The 17878-nt window shown below is 37.4% G+C and overlaps 1 protein-coding gene across 1 annotated transcript; it reads left to right on the forward strand.

Moving 5' to 3' along the window:
- The first annotated feature begins 15600 nt into the window (after positions 1 to 15600).
- Positions 15601 to 16468, forward strand: LOC141391878 (uncharacterized). The gene is made up of 3 exons (XM_073964568.1): positions 15601 to 15860; positions 15931 to 16098; positions 16163 to 16468. Exons 1-3 carry the CDS (start codon positions 15612 to 15614, stop codon positions 16328 to 16330), a joined length of 585 nt encoding a protein of 194 aa, XP_073820669.1. The 5' UTR covers positions 15601 to 15611; the 3' UTR covers positions 16331 to 16468.
- The last annotated feature ends 1410 nt before the right edge of the window (positions 16469 to 17878 follow it).

The raw sequence follows: 17878 nt of genomic DNA on the forward strand, positions 1-17878 counted from the left end.
TAAAACGAGCAACTTTGGGTTTTGCCTAAGATCTATGCAACAACGGCAAAATCAAATTCAATTGACCAGTCTTTCAAAAGTGAAGTAAACATGGAGAAGAAATTTCACCCACAAAACCAACCTTCATTAAGGATTTGATACACGGAACATATACCATATTCCCAAACCTGCTGTTAATAGCATAAGTATATTTTATTCTTTAAATTTGCCCAAAAGGGATCGCACTATTATTATATAATTATAAATCTTAATGGTATCTCTCAATAGGCTAATAATACTCCAGTATTCCAAATCATATAATCGGTGCAAGAAGAGTGTACATATACATAAATAACCATATTATTTCTAATAGCAACCACAACATCCAGTACGTGTTGAAGATCTTCCACATGGCGCATGTATCGTGGTAAGTCTGTAATGACCCATATTTGAAGTGTTATACCTACTACTCACTTGCATTGATTTTCACTCATTCGTAAATTTATTATTAAGAGATCAATGTTAAGAGTTTATTAATTAAACTTGCTCTGACGTTTGGAGACTATTAATCATATATTACCTAACTCTTAACATAATCTCTTTTTAATTTGTTGTATAACGAATTCTATTCTTTTAGATATAATATTGTAATATTTGTTAAGGAGAATCAGTATATGAATGGTATCTAATAATGGTACTGTTTTATATTCTATAGAATTCTTGTTCTTTTTTTTACGCATGAAATTTAAACTTCTAACTTCATAAACATCTTAAGAAAAAAATAAGCAATATATTGTTGGTTAGCTTGAAATACCTCCTTTAGGCATTAAATATATATATACATATATATATATTTTTAAAATGATTTGAATAAAACGTTTGTAACAATGAATTGGTAAATTAAAGTCAAAGGTGTTTTCCTAAGGTAGCTGAGAGAGTAAAGATGTAAGTGTAGGGGTTCTAACAAACATATTTGTCCACAGAACGTTTGGTAGGTGAGGGTTATGAGGCAGTTTCCTCAAAAGACCAGAGGAAACACTCAGACACATATCATTGAAATTGCTATTCGACTATTTTATGTATTTATCTTACTCCATTTTATTATTTTAAACTACCCTTTTCAATTCCGTGTCCTTTAAATAAAAAGGGAGTCTTCAATAATTTGTGTACCGCAAACACGGTGATAGTAAAGAAGGACCCGAACCCCCCACACGACTGTAGCTGGCAGTAATACAGGCTCCCGCAGTCCTACCTTTATTATCATTCTAAGATGCCCTCGAAAGGTTATAGAAAAATTGCATCAAAAGTTTTCATCTTTTAGGCAGTACATTACAATGTAGGAGGCATATGGAACCAAGGATATTTATTTACAAACATTTTGGCTGTGTTATAAGAGAATTCTCTGAAGCTCTCAATATTAATATCATATCCTGAAGATACGACAATTAATATTACATGCATGTTTTGTATTAGTTGCAGATCAATTTTTGTAATGCTTGCTGATATTTCAGCATTTTGAAAAAACCTTTTGGCGGTGTTGCCATCATTTGAATTACCGAACCCTGGTTTCGGCTGATCTATAATAAGTTCTGTTTTAGTTCGAAATTCATTTTGAATGCGTTTTTTGTTTTCTGCAACAATTTTTTTGTCGGAATCGGTCCTGATCTGCCATTTTTTAACTGGAAGTTTATATGACAAATGGAGGAGACTTTCAAAAAAACGAATCCAACCATGTAGTATGGATAAACCGAATTCCAAAGTGTTTGTACTAGTTTTCATTTTTTCATTTCATTTTCATTTTTTTCTAAATTATTAAAATCATTACTCGAAGAACCACAAACGTAACATCTTTGGGTCGATTTTGTTTCAGTGAGTGAGTTGCAGACTTTTCCATCAACCATGACTAACATTAATTTATGGCTTACATTCACTGCTCTATTATGCGTGAGAACTAAAGAATTTTCAAGCTCGCGAATTTCCTTTTCCACCCTTTTCCTTTCCTCTGCGGCAACACTCGGAGACTCTTTAACGAACCGTATTTTTAATGGTCTGCAGTACCTAGTTGAGGAAGGTCGAGGATTTTGCCAAATTAGTTTACTTTGACACACCATTCTTATGGGAACAATCGATGTTATGAAAACAGCAGCGTCACTAGCATCTGGGCCATGGAAATCTTGTTTATAAGAACTATGCCCAGAACTTCCATCAAATCCCCATTTGGTGTATAGAATCACATCCGACAACAGGTCATCGGCCAAGGTGTCAATAACTTCTTTTTGAAGTAGAAACAAACGTTCTGTGGTATGATCAAGAAGACCTTGTAATCTAATTTGGGCTGTGGTTTCGGTCACTCGAATTGTTTCGTCCCTTGGGTACTTACTTACTTAGTTGGCCCATTACAGAACATTTGTTCCATAGACCGAACTAAGAAAAGATCTCCATTCCTCTCTGTTTTTCGCTTGACTTTTTGAAATACCGCGCCTTTCCATTTCTTCATCCACTTGTTTGCTCCATCGAAGCTTAGGCCTGCCGATTCTGCGTGCACCGCCATGGGGCATGTATTCATACGCCTTTTTAGCGGGTTCATCATCGCTCATTCTCATGATATGGCCTAGCCAACGCAATCGTTGCATCTCGATACGTTTAACTATATTCATGTCTTTGTATAGCTTATATAACTCGTGGTTCATACGACGTCGATATTCACCGTCAACGCAAATCGGCCCGTAGATCTTTCGAAGAATTTTCCTCTCAAACACACCAAGCACTGCATTATCTGCTTGCGCAAGTACCCATGCTTCGGAGCCATACATTAGCACGGGTAGTATCAGCGTTTTGAATAGTGTTATTTTTGTTTGACGAGATGTGGCTTTGTTTTTAAATTGCTTACTTGCTTGCTTAGCATCTGTTGGCCAATACAATTCTTCTTCTTATTTCACAACTGATGTTGTTTGTTGTGTTTATGGCAGTGCCGAGGTAGACGAAGTCTTTAACTACCTCAAAATTGTAAGTACCAACTTCCACAGTTGGTCCGAGCTCTATGGACGCTTTGCGCGTCGACACCATCAATTTGGTCTTTTCGCCGTTTACCGCCAGACCCACTTTCGCAGATTCTGCTTCGACCTTCCTAAAGGTATCAGTTACTTCCTTTACTGATCGTCCCATGATGTCTATGTCATCAGCATAGGCAAGTAACATGTGCCTATTGGTGTAAATTGTGCCATGTCTTTTGACATTTGCATCTCGTATTACCTTTTCCAGCAAAATGTTGAATAGGTCACACGAAAGGCTGTCTCCTTGTCTGAAACCTCTTTTGGTACAAAATTCTTCGGAGAGGTTCTTTCCAATTTTAACTGAGGACCTAGTATCAGTTAAAGTCATCTTACAAAGCCGGATGAGCTTTGCGGGGATACCAAATTCAGACATTGCGTGGTACAAAATTCTTCGGAGAGGTTCTTTCCAATTTTAACTGAGGACCTAGTATCAGTTAAAGTCATCTTACAAAGCCGGAAGAGCTTTGCGGGGATACCAAATTCAGACATTGCGTGGAATACCTTTGATCGGAGGGGACTGTCGAATGCTGCTTTATAATCGACAAAAAGGTGAAATATGTCGATGTGCATCTCTTGGGTCTTCTCTAGGATTTGCCGCAGGGTAAATATCTGGTCAATGGTGGACTTGCCAGGTCTAAAGCCACATTGGTATGGTCCAATTATGTCGTAGACCATTGGCTTTAGTCGTTCGCACAATATCCCTGACACTATCTTATAGGCAATAGGGAGAAGACTTATGCCCCTATAGTTTGAGCATACAGTCTTATCTCCTTTCTTGTGGACGGGACATAGGATGCTCAGGTTCCAATCGTCGGGTACGCGTTCTTCCTGCCAGATGGTTCTAACTAGCTGATGCATACACCTTATCAGCGCGTCGCCTCCGGTTTTAAACAACTCGGCTGGTAAGCCATCGGCTCCCGCTGCTTTATTATTCTTCAGCCGGTTGATTGCTGTTTTTACCTCATCTTGGCCGGGCGGTATACATTCTATACCATCTTCTGGGATTGGATCTGTGGTATCATCGTCTTCGCTACTATTGGATACCAGCAGATTGGAGAAATGTTCCTTCCATATCCTGAGCACGCTATCTGTATCTGTTACCAGATTAGCTTGCTGGTCTCTACAGGAGAATGTGCCTGTACCAAAGCCATCTGTTTAATGTTTCACTCTTTGGTAGAATTTTCGGACTTCATTCTGGCTCCTGTACATCTCGATTTTTTCACACTCCCGCTTTTCCATTTCTCTCTTTTTCTTGCGGAAAAGACGTTTCTCTTCTCTCCTTTTCTCCCGATATCTCTCTCGCGCGCTACGCGTTGCTACTGATTGCAAAGTAGCTCTATATGCCGCATTTTTCTCTTCGGTTTGTTTGCATGGAGTGGGCAATATGTTGCCATTGTGTTGTTATGTTATCGGGACAAGGAGTGCTCGCGTTAAGCAATTGGGCTAGTTGAGTGGAATATGCTGTGGCTATCTGTTGTGTTTGCAGCCTATCGATGTCCAACTTCCGCGTTGTGTCTGTTCGTACTTTATTTGCAACGTTTAGACGGGTACGTACCTCCGAATCAATGTTTGCGCCTCGGAACGATCGTACATCCAACACGCTGGATGAATGTCTTCCATCTATTACAACATGATCAATTTGATTACTTGTTCTTTGATCTGGAGACAGCCAGGTGCCCTTATGAATATCGGGGTTCGTCAACTTTAGAGGGGTTTGTTTTTCTTTTCTTTCGTTTTTTCATAGTAGGATGTTTTTTTCTAGGGGAGGGTTACTAACCCGACGCCCAAACCCAAGTTTTTAACGTTCTTATGGGTGAACGCGCGGCACATGTTAGCTCACTACCTTTAACGTGTGTTAAAGGCAGTTCCCCAGGTGACACCACGGGGAGGTCAGTGTCCACTTTAGATGAAAGAGGGACCAAGATAAATCCTGGGATTTGCCATGTTAAAGCCGGTCAAGACCGTTGCTTGGTATAATTCATCCCCTACGTCACCCTTCGTCCCTTGGGTAGCAGTCTTTTTTTTTTGCTTGTTGAACATATGTGTAAGCTGGAAACTTTTCTGGAGCAGCATTCTTTGTTACATTATATTGATTGCGTGTTAGCTTTGCTTCTACCAGAACTACAAGCGCGGCCTCTGGATTTATTTTAATTGTCTCTTCCTTAGTTGTTGCATTTGCCCTATATTTTGAAACCATTGACGGGAAACTTGTAACATCTTTGACTATTTTAGAAGCTTCTACTTGGCCAGAAGTTCTCAAACATATTTAGGTGGCATGGCTCAATTCGGATAGTGAAGACGTTTCACTTAAGACCTTGCATTTTTTGTTTTTGGTTTTGGTGGAACATTCGTCAAAATCTTTTTCTTTGCGACCTCTTTTAGTTGCAGTTTGATTTTCAAATGAAATGGAAGAGTTTAACCATATTTTGTTATTTTCAATGAATATATGATTCTTCCGTTTCATTGTTTCCTCTTTCATGTAATTTATTTTTTCATTTAAATTTGAAAAGGTCCCATTCCGAAAAATGTCGTATATACTCCGATGATTGATACATTTTGTTTTCGAATTGATTCCTAAAAAGTTTACATACGACCCTATAAATACTCTGTACAATCAAATATTCGTTTTGCATCAATTATCTAAAAAACGGCATGGGGGTTTTGCGGAATATTGAGGAGAACACTTAAGAGAAAAATACAAAAAAAATTCTCACGACCTTCTCGACACTATTTTTTTTATGCTCCAAAACATTTGAAAATTATGGAAAATTTGGACATATTTTAAAGTTTATTTTTGTGTTTTCTTCGACCTTTTTATTTGTTGATAAATAAAGTTTACTCGAGCTTGAGGTCTATAAATTTGGTTTATTTATTTATTGTCTCCAATATTTCGAAATTCTATGAATTTCATCTTCAGGGAGTATTTTAGATCTACAAAATAAATAGAAGTACGTCTTAATATCTATATCACAACAATGTAAATTGTAAAATTATTTCTTTTTTGTAAAAACACATAAAAAAGGACGATCGCTTACATGTAAATAATAATAATAATAATCAAACATAAAAACTAGTGTAGTGTGACTACAACCGTCGAATGTTTTTATTGCACTGATTACTATTTCTATTTATTGCAACGATCTCCCTCTCCGCGTTAAATGTCTGTAGCAGTATGCTGTGTTGTCGGTGTCTGTTTTGCTGTTGATTCTCCTTGTTGTTGGTAGACTATTAATGTGGAGCATTTCTAATGTGAATCTCTTGTTGTAGTTGTTCTCAGTTTGTAATACTTTTAGGTCGTCAATCAAAGGCTCGTGGTTATTTTGTTTACTGTGTTCTGCGATGGCTGTTTTTTGTGTTAAGTTCGAGTTTCTCAGTTTTATGTCGGATCTGTGTGCTGTCATGCGTGTTCTTAATTTGTTCTTTGTCGTACCAACGTAAAGCTTTCCGCAGTTCTATTGCTGATTACCACCACATTCTATTTGATAGATCACATTATGTTTGTCCATTCTTGGTATCTTACTTTTTAAGTTACTAAATATTCTTTTTGTTGTTTTGTTTGAACTGTGGGCAATAGTGTATTTATTTTTGTCGTAAATGTCAGACTTTTCAAATCTCTCTGATATCTTAGGTACATATATCAGTGATTTGTATATTTGTTGTGTTTCAACCTCTTTTGGTTTTGTATATGTTTTGGTTTATAGTTATTTATTAAAGAGTTATTTTTCGAATTTTAATTTCTTTCTTCATGGAACTCTTTATCGTTTATAATTATAACTCTGTTAATTAAATTATTTGCTGTATTGGTTATAGTCCTTTTGGTATGTTTAGAGTAAAAGTTGATAAGTCTCCCCGAGGCTGTGGGTTTTTGGTACCAGTTTAATTGTATTTGGTTCTTGTTATTCCTTATAACTAACGTATCTAAGTATGGTATTTTTCCGTCACTCTCTTCTTCTAATGTAAATTTAATGTTTCTGTTAAAGCCATTTAGTGTTGTCAATGTTTCTTCTATTGCATCTTCCCTATTTATTGCAAACAGATCGTCTACGTATTTCGTCAAGATTTTTGGTTTGATTAAAAGTGATCCCAGTGAAGACTCCAATAATGATTCCATGACCGAATCTGCTATTATGGGTGAAGCTGGGGAACCCGTTGGCAAGCCTGCCTTCTGTTTAAATATTTTTTCCTCGTATTTAAAATACATGTTTTCTTTTATACAGAACTTTACAATGTTTAGGAACAGTTGTTTTGGTATTTGTGTATATTGTTGTATGTCACTCCATCTTTCTTCTATTATTTTTAATCCCAAGTCTACTGGAATGTTGGGAAATAATGACACAACGTCAAACGAAACCATTTTCTCATTTTCATTGATTGTCATATTCTTTACCTTATCTCTAAATTGCACGGAATCTTTTATATTGTAGGTTGAACTTTTAGTCAAGTTTTTTAGAATAGACACAATATATTTACACAGCTTAATCGAAGGGGAGTTTATAGAAGAGCAGATTGGTCTGAGGGGATATCCATCTTTATGGATTTTCGGTAGTCCGTATATTCTTGGTGCGGTTGCCACTTCTGTTTTTAATCGTTTTTTCTCAATCATCGTTATTAAATTATTTTTAAACAGCTCTTCCACGAATTCGTTGTTTTTCCTTTGTAAACTAGCCGTGGGATCTTTGTTGATTCGTTGGTAAGTCATTATATCTGACAATATGGTCCTCATTCGTTCCTCGTAATCTGTTTTGCTCATAGCTACAGTTACGTTTCCCTTGTCTGCATTAAGTATTAATATATCTTTGTTTTGTCTTATGAAATTGCGGGTGCGTTCCACTGTGCTTATAATAAATTTGTCTCTAGGGTTCTCCCTCATTTTGTTTGTGTGGCTTTCTATCATTGTTGTTAGTTTTGTTCTCCCCATTTCTTGTTGTTCCTTGTCGTTGTTGCATTGTATTATATCTTCAGCGTCGCCTATGAATTTGAATAGAGGGAATTCTCTCCTTGTTGTTGGTAGACAGTGTTTGTCACCAAGCGAGATTTGGAAGATTTTTTTAAACATACTTCTACAACACTTTTGTTAGAACAATTTTTATTCAAAATATATAGATAATTACCTGTGTTTGATATATCCATATTAATACTGACACTTTTATTAATTAAAAAACGTGTTATCACTATTCAAAAACACCCAAAATTATATTTTTTAACTTTTTCGCAAAAACTCGAAAATTTCTTCAACTTTAACACAGTGCAACAACAACAGTGAACAACATACAACATTGATATATTCGGTAGTGAGGTAGAATTTTGTACTCGTTAACCCTGTCAATACCGATTATCAAAATAGTACGTTTTGATTTTTCAATTAAGCGCCGTTTTTTATTTTACCCCAACGTGCGGCGTAGGGCCTCTCGGCTGGAACGAAGTTTGAGCTTGACAAGGGTAGATACTGATGGCAGGGCGTTTAGCACGGCAGCGGGCGGTGGATGTTGACGGAGAGAAATATTGACAACAGGATAGTTGCTGATGACTGTTGCGACGGATTCGGCACGGCGATGACCAAAGGAGGTAGGCGCCAACGTGGCACCACACCGGTGGATATAGGTATCTAAAGCCAGGGGCACGGTAATCCCCCTCCTGACTCCAAACACACTGACACCAACTATGTCTAAAGCCAAGGGCACGTTATAAACCCCACTTGACTCTAAACAACAACACAACACAATGTGCCTAAAGCCAAGGGCACATTATAAACCCCACTTGACTCTAAACAACGACTCAACGATTTTCTGTTTAACTCCACAGAACAACTACTAAACTACTTCTACATTTGCCAAGGGAACGTTGTAAACCCCACTTAGCACATCAGCCATCAACAGACGACTGCCCCGAGTGTCGGTTTGCAGCCTCCTTTTATACCTGTTGGCGGCAGGCCAGCACAGCAACACAACTGATTGTGTGATGACGTTTGGTAGTTCTGGTAATTGCCGCCAGGGTTACCGATATTTGTTTTTCTGTTGGTTAGTGCCTCGCATTGTCACTAGGTGATCCATTTTTCCGTTAATTCAAATAATTTAAGTATTTTATTATATCAATGGAAATACGAAATAAATAAAATACTGATTGTAGTCAAAAACGAGGCTACGACTTTTGTTTATTACACTCTTGAAATAGAATATCGTTGTGGGGTCTTCTGGAGATGGAAGACCATTACAAAGTCTTCTAGAGGTAGATGAAAAACAGAAGATCTTTATATTATTTCACAAAACGTTGACATTTATGAAGAGTCTTATAGTAATAGATGAGCTTTATGAGGTCTTTGGGGCATATCTATGTACAATCAATCTTTAGACTATCGGTGCATATACCATTTGACACTGACAGGCACTTCTCCCTTAAAAGTTAACAAAAAAATCTCCACACATACTTTAATGCCTTTTTTCAGCAAATAGTCCTTATGGTCCTTATTAAAACAGTATAATTGTTTTCTTGAGGAAATCCAAACTTCCTGATATTGTAATATTTTTTTCAAAAGACCTTGACTGTATGCTTAAATTTTTGACAGTTTGGAATCTATGGACCACAATCAGAGATAAAAAGTATAAAAATAATATTTTGGCTTTTAAGAATCTCTCAGAGACAGTTCGCACACAAGTTCCTTCACGATTTTGACCTTGAGGATGAAGTTTGATGGATTTTATGTGTTCACACTTTTTGTTCTCTACAAGCAGAAAAATATATGTTAGAAATATATTTGGATCCAAAGAAATATCTGTTTGGGACTGGTTGCAAACAAATATATGTTTGGATCCAAACATAATTTGTTTGTTTTTTGAAATTTTGCCTCTTAGCGCGAAGATCATTTTTAATGATTTTTTTATTAACTTTCTCGTTTAGCGTTAAGCTTGATGATCGAAATTTTTGAAAAAGGAAAGCCAAGGACTCGAACCCACACAGTCACCAAATTACGTGACCTGGTTTCGCTGTTAGTTGAGCAGCTCTTCAGACGTATCGACTGTAGGATGGCTTCTCTGTCCTAGAACTTTTGGGTTTTCAAATGCAAATGTGTTTTGCGGCTGCGGAATGCTGTTTTATAATAGAGAGCTGTGGGTATGGTGTAATAGGAGACGCAGAAGCTTTGGTGGTGTGTATGCGCCAAACACGTGTGTTTCGCGCTTTGTTGTTGTTAACCAACGGAAAAGAAAAAAATGATACCATGTTGTTCTTTTTTCTTCAGTTTTCTAAATACAATCGTTGAGTAAAGACGGTAAAGTGAGTGAATAAATCTGTGTTTTGTGTGTTTCTTAAAGAAATGGTGCTTTTTATTAAATTAAATGTCCAAATACATCAAAAAGGTGAATGGAAATATTTTATTGGACAAGGAAGAAATCGCATTTAATATTGGTAATTACATCAATACATTTCTCATATACATACATATATATATGTACATTTGAAATATGGATGTACCTATTTATTACATTATCAGGGCAATAATGAATAAAAATTCCGTGCGAAATTTGTTCCCTTTCCCCAACTTCACAATTTTTTATTTCCACATTTATGTCCAAACAAGTAGGAAAAGCGTTAAGTTCGGTCGGGCCGAACTTTTTATACCCTCCACCACAAATTTCAGCCTTTTCGGTGGATTAATGTGGCCACAACTTTCAAAATACCGAAAATCGGAAGGTACTGTTCTATGGGGGCTATATGATGGCATGGACCTATACCTACAAATTTCTGGGGGAAAGTTTTATACCCCAAACGAAGACTAAATACCAAATTTCAGCCATCTCGGTGTGATAATGAGGCCAAAACCTACAAAATACCGAAAATCGGGAGATATCGTACTATGGGGGCTATATCAAAACGTGGACCTATATAAACATTTTATGGTAGAAATGTTTCTTAGCCTCTGGAAATGCAAAATACAAAGTTACAACCGATTCTGTTGTCAAATGGGACTAATACATTCAAAATATATTAAAATGACGCGTACTTTATATGGGGCGTTATATGGGGGTAATACCAAAACGTGGGCCTATATAAACCAACTTTAGTAGGAATGTTTTTTAGTCTCTGGAGATACAAAATGCCAAGTTACAACCAATTCGGTAGTAAAATGGGACAAATATCTTAAAAATTCCTCAAAAAGACGACGCGTCACGCGTCATTTTGTATGGGGGCTATACGAAAGCGTGGACCTACATAGCCCGCTTTCAATACCAAAAGTCCTATGTACATATAATAGATTTTCCCAAAATTTCATCCACCTACGTCATTCCGTTCGGACGCTAGAGTGATTTCCACAGACTGACGGACATGGCTATATCGATGTAAAATTGCACGCTGATCAAGAATATATATAGTTTGTGGGGTCTACAATGATTATTTCGAATAGTTACAAACGTAGTGACAAACTTAATATACCCCCATCCTATGGTGAAGGGTATAAAAAAGGAAAATTTTTGTCGATACGACAAGAATATTCGATAATTAAGTGATTCTAGCAGTTTTCAATGTTATAAAAAAATTATTTTAAAAGAAATTCACTTCTTAAAATTATTTTCCGTGCGAAAAAATCCGAGGCAAATATTGACGATTCCAGTGCCGATTTCTCCCTGATGATTTGAACTTTGAAGAAAATGTGTTTTATTTCACTTAGATGGCTTTTGTATTAAACAGAACGTCTTGTTCCATAAGCCGAACTAAGAATAGATTTCCAAACGCACCGATCTTTTACTTTACTTCCCCAATTTTGGATGCCATGTTCTGTGATATCTTCTTCAACTTGGTCCTTCCATCGGAGTTTTGGCCTTCCCTTGGGGCGTATACCGTCGAGTGGCTCGTATTCAAATGCCTTTTTGGCGGGGGCATCTTTTTCAATCCTGCTGACATGGCCAAGCCAACGCAATCGTTGTAGTTTGATACGTTTTACAATATCGATGTCGGACGGATGGTATAGCTCGAGGTTCATACGACGTCGGTATTCACCGTCAACGCATATTGGTCCATAAATCTTTCGAAGAATTTTTCTCTCAAACACACCAAGTTCTGCCTCATCTGCTTTCGCAAGTACCCATGCTACAGATCCATACATAAGTACGGGTAGTATCAGTGTCTGGTAGAGCGTAAGTTTTGTTTGACGAGAGGTGGTTTTACTTTTAAACTGTTTACGTAGACCAAAGTAGCATCTGTTGGCCAATATTATTCTTCGTTTGATTTCCAAACTGATGTTGTTCGTTTTATTTATGGCGGTGCCGAGGTAAATAAAGTCATTTACTACCTCAAAATTGTAGTTCTGAACATCAACAGTTGGTCCGAGTCAACTGGACGTCTTGCGTGTTGATGTCATAAACTTTGACTTATCGCCGTTGACTGCCAGACCCACTTTGGCAGACTCTTTTTCAATTTTCGCAAAGGTGGCTGTTACGGTTCGAGTTGATCGGCCTATTATATCAATATCGTCTGCGTAGGCCAGTAACATTATATCCTTATTGTATATAGTGCTATTTTTATCTTTATCGGTATATACATTCGATTCTCGTATGACCTTTTCCAATAGAATGTTAAATAGGTCACGATAGGCTGTCACCTTGCCTGAAACCTCGTTTCGTTTCAAAAGGTTCTTTCCTACTTTAACAGCTGATCTTGTATTAGCCAATGTCATCCTGCATAATCGTATAAGTTTTGCAGGGATACCAAACTCAGACATGGCTTGAAACACCTTTGATCTAATTGGGCTGTCGAAGGCGGCCTTATAGTCGACGAACAGGTGGTATGTGTCGATCTGTCTTTCGCGGGTTTTCTCCAGTATTTGGCGCAGTGTGACGATTTGGTCAATTGTCGATTTACCAGGTCTAAAACCGCATTGGTATGACCCGATTATGTTATTGACCATGGGTTTTAAACGTTCACACAGCACCCTCGACAGCACTTTGTATGCGATTGGGAGCAGACTTATGCCTCTGTTGTTTGTACACACCGTCTTGTCTCCTTTCTTGTGTACGGGACATAGGAGGCTGAGGTTCCAATCGTTGGGTATGCTCACTTCCTGCCAAATTTCGGTAATTAACTGATGCATACTCCTTATCAACATTTCGCCACCGGTCTTGAATAGTTCGGCGGGCAGCCCATCAGCTCCTGCTGCTTTATTGTTTTTCAGCCGATTAATTGCTGTCATGACCTCGCTTTGGCTAGGTGGAAGACATTCAACGTCGTCGTTTGCGATTGGTTCTGGTGTATCTTCATCGCCGCCCATATTCGATATTAAAAGCTTCATGAAATGCTCCTTCCAGATCCTCAGTACGCTATCTGTATCAGTTACCAGATTCCCTTCATGATCTTTGCTGGAGAATGTGCCTGCACCATATCCTTCAGTCTGATAAAATTTGCGGACTTCATTCTGATTCCTGAACATCTCGAGTTTCTCACGCTCACGTTTTTCTTGCTCTTTCTTTTTTCTTCTGAAAATACGCTTCTCCTCTTCTCCCGATATTTTTCTTTCGCGCTTCGTGTTGCTACTGAATGCAGGGTTGCTCTGTATGCCGCGTTCTTTTCTTCAGTAGCCTTACGGCACTCCTGATCGTACCATAGATTTTTAGGTGGTGGTTTTTGGTACCCAAGCACAGATTTTGCGGCAGTTTGAAGTGAGTGGGCTATTCTTTGCCACCGCGCTTCCACATTATCGGGACAAGCAGTTCCGTCTTCCAGCATGTGAGTCAGTTAAGCGGAATAGGCTTGTGCTATCTGTTGTGTTTGCAGCTTCTCGACATCCAGCTTCCGTCCTATGTTAGATCGCACTTTTGCCGCAACATTAAGGCGAGTGCGTACCTTTGCTGCTACAAGGAAATGGTCCGAATCGATGTTCGCTCCTCGAATCGATCGGACATCTAACACACTAGACGAGTGTCTTCCGTCTATCACAACATGATCAATCTGGTTTCAAGTTTTCCCATCTGGGGATATCCACGTGGCCTTGTGTATGTCGAGGTGTTGGAATCTGGTACTGCTCACTACCATGTTTTTTGCCGCTGCAAAATCGATCAGCCTCATTCCGTTGTCGGATGTTACCTCATGGAGGCTGAAATTTCCGATCGTGGGACCAAAGATATTTTCTCTCCCAATTTTAGCATTAAAATCTCCTAGAACAATCTTAATGTCATGGCCAGGGCAGGGGTCATATGCTCTCTCTAGACGCTCGTAGAATATATCCTTGGTCTGTTCATCTTTCTCTTCGGTCGGGGCATGGGCGCAGATGAGACTGATGTTAAAAAACTTTGCTTTTATTCGGATTGTGGCAATTCTCTCATCAACAGGAGTGAAGCTGGAGACGAGATTTTTAAGCCTCCTACTTACCATAAATCCAACACCTAGCTCATGTTTCGTTTCATGGCAGCTATAATACAGTGCGTAATCGTTTGTTATTTTTACGTCTGCCCGGTTCAATCGCACTTTCTGTAAGGCGATAATATCAGCATTGTACTTGTCAAGTACATCCGCCAGTGCGCAAATTGCACCTGCTCTGTAGAGAGTCCTGACATTCCAGGTGCAGATTCGCAGATCATGGTCCTTAAAACGTTTGCGGAGTTCGTCAACTTTAGAGGGGTTTGTTTTTCTTCTTTTTCTTTGTTTTTTTTTCATAGTAGGCGGTGTTTTGACGGGGTGAGTTACTGAGAGCAAGTGAGCATACATTTCAATGTGTTTTACATTGAAATTTACGCTCCCTTGCCATCAGTAAGCGCCCACTGGTGAATGTGTTTGTTTTTTTTTTTTTTTGTGGCATTTGGGATTGTATTTGTTTGCACCCAAACATATATTTGTTTGAAGGACCCAAACATATGTTATGTTTGGGACTGATTGTAAACAAATATATGTTTGCTGCAAAATATGTTTGAGACATATGTTAGAGAGGCCTTTTTCCTCCATGTAAGACAAGAGTTACAACTTTGCCTTTGGGAGTAAAACAAAGTTCTTAGAAGAGCCTGAGCCTGACAAAATTATCCCATTTGAAATCAAGGCCTCAAGTTTTTGAGGGCCCATAACCGCGAACGGGCTAGTGATAGGGAAAAACGCCGACATACGTGTCATCTTATCTTTGATCTTCTATTGATCTGCTGTGTCAGAATATAAAAAAACAACCCACAGTGATATTATTGACACGTTGTAAAACAAATACTAATGAAATTGTCAGATATGTTCTTCGTGTACAATATCCGGCAAATTGAATTATGTAATTACTTAGTTAATTAGAGTGTTAACAACAATATTCCTCTTGACTAGGTTAAATATTACACTCCAATACAAATTTTGTTCTAAAAATTAATTCTAATTCGAGATTTTGACATGATAACCAAGGAATAGTTAATTAAAATTAATATTAAAAAAAACAGACAAAATTAAAAAAAAATCAAGTATTTCAGCTGTAGTTTCCTGAGCATTTGAGACATCACAAAAGTTCTTTGCAAAGCAGAGAACTCTCCACCCTCTTCTTGAAGTTTGTAGCCCTGTGTGTTCTGTAAATACTTATATGAGATCATAATCCAGTGGTATTGTTAGTTACTTTAAAAATTGCATATCAAAATGGTGTTTCGAAAAGTTTTGAACGTATTTTGTCTAATTTATATTATCCCTTTAAATCACGCTAGACTTTATCAATTCTTTTTCGCAAATGAAAATTTGTTTGACAAATGTTCCGACATTCCGGGAAATAATGGCATTCGTGATATGTTCGATGTAACCGAATTCAACATAGAATATTCGGATGGAAATATTTATTTATCGGGTAACGCGACCATTGTTTGGGATGTGCAACCAGAGGATCGTATTGAAGTGAGTAGACCACCTTTCTGCCAAAAAATCCAAGTTCAATAAGATTAAATTTTTTGCCGACGACGACTAGTTACGCTGTGAAGTTTTCAAATACGAACGTGGCAGTTGGCAGCCAACCGTCTACAGCCTGTTATCGAACGATTTTTGTCAAGATCAATACAAAGAAAGTTTAATTTGGTATCAGGCTTGGATGAAATACATACCAACCGAAGAACGGTTATGTGTTAATCATAGGGGAGTAAGTATTGAAGGATTTTAAATCTCTTTGGAGAATACAATAACTTTTATTTTTGTGTTTTCAGCTGACATATCATTACATTCCGTATTCGATGAACTTAATAAATGATGCTCCACTTATGCCTGAGGGCCGCCATAAACTTGTACTCACATTTACGGCTTATGAAAATGGCATTGCTAAGCGACCAAATTCAATATGTTTCCAATTTGTTGGCGAATTTTTGAAGGTATAAAAAGTACAAAATTAAGAAGGAGGAATATATTAATAATTCATATACAAATGTGGAAGTTTAAATAAAATTATTTATAGGACAAACAGAGTCTCTAACCATGGATTTTGTAACAATCAGGTAAATAAATAAAAATTTCGTGCGGAATTTTTTCCCAAGTTCGCAATTGTTTTATTTCTTTATTTATGTCCAAAAAGAAAATATTTTTGTCAATTCGGCGTGAATATTCCATAATTAAGTGATTATAGGGGTTTTCAAAATTTGTGGAAGAATTTCACTTTTTAAAAATATTTACGTGCGGAAAATTCCGAGGGAAATATTCATGATTGCCCTGAATATTTTTCCAGGTCAAAGAAACCTTTAAACTCTGAATTGAAGATTATATTTTTTCTAAGACTAGATAAGTTCCCTACAAGGATTTGCAGATCCTTACACCGAAAATTTCTGGAAAATGTTTAGGACTAACTTTTATACTCCATTTAAGAAAACCTTCGCAAAGAGGTAAATAAAAGAATTTAACAAGTAAAAAAGCATTAAGTTCGGCCGGGCCGAACTTTTCATACCCTCCACCATAAAATATTCATTCCTGTCCCCAACTTTAAGTGAGTACGTTAAAATGTCAGATAATGTACATAAAATGCTTCATTCGGGAGGCCCTTTTTTATGGTGCCTATATCTAACTGTTGACAATTTTTGGTGGGCTAGAAATTGGGAGGTACTGTTATATAGGGGTTATAATAAAACATGGGTCTATGTTGAGAGTTTTTGATGGGATCCTTTAATGTCAAATAACTCCTAATTCGGTTAAAAATTTTAGCTAGAATCCTCAAAATATCGAAAATCGGTACATAACGTGGGAACTTCAAATGTCATTAACAGCTAGTTCGGAGGTATCTGGGCTATACGAAAATATGAACTTAAATGAACAATTTTTGTTGCAGAATTTTTGTTGACTTTTAAATTTCAAATTACAGAAAGTTCGTCCAAAAATAAAGCTAAGGTACGGAAAATCGGGAGGTTTGTTTTGGGGCTATACAAAAACATGGACCTACGTCCGGTTAAACATTTTAAGTAAAATCCTCAAAGTACCGAAAATCGGGAAGTATCGTTATATTGGGGCTATGTTGAAAATTGTTGATGCAGATGCGTGGTGACCACTACAACCTTCAAATGTCAAATTACAGTTAGTTCTGTTAAAAATTGTAGCTAAAATGGCCAAATTACTGAAAATTGGGAGGTACCGTTACATGGGAGCTATATCCGAATATGGACCTATGTTGACAATTTTTGATGGAGAGGTGTTGTGACCACTAAGAACTTCAAATGTCAAATTACTGCTAGTTCGGTTTAATATTGTAGCTAAAATCATCAAATTACTGAAAATCGGGAGGTACCGTTATATGGGGGCTTTCTTGACAATTTTTGGTGGAGAGGTGTGGTGACCACTAAGAATTTCAAATGTCAAATGTTCAAATTACAGATAATTCGGTTAAAACTTGTTGGTAAAATTCTCAAAATACCTGAAATCCGGTGGTAATGTTATATGGGGGC

This window comes from Musca autumnalis, unplaced genomic scaffold (assembly GCF_047663935.1).
Source record: "Musca autumnalis isolate F117 unplaced genomic scaffold, ASM4766393v1 scaffold_185, whole genome shotgun sequence".
In the NCBI taxonomy this organism is placed as follows: domain Eukaryota; kingdom Metazoa; phylum Arthropoda; class Insecta; order Diptera; family Muscidae; genus Musca; species Musca autumnalis.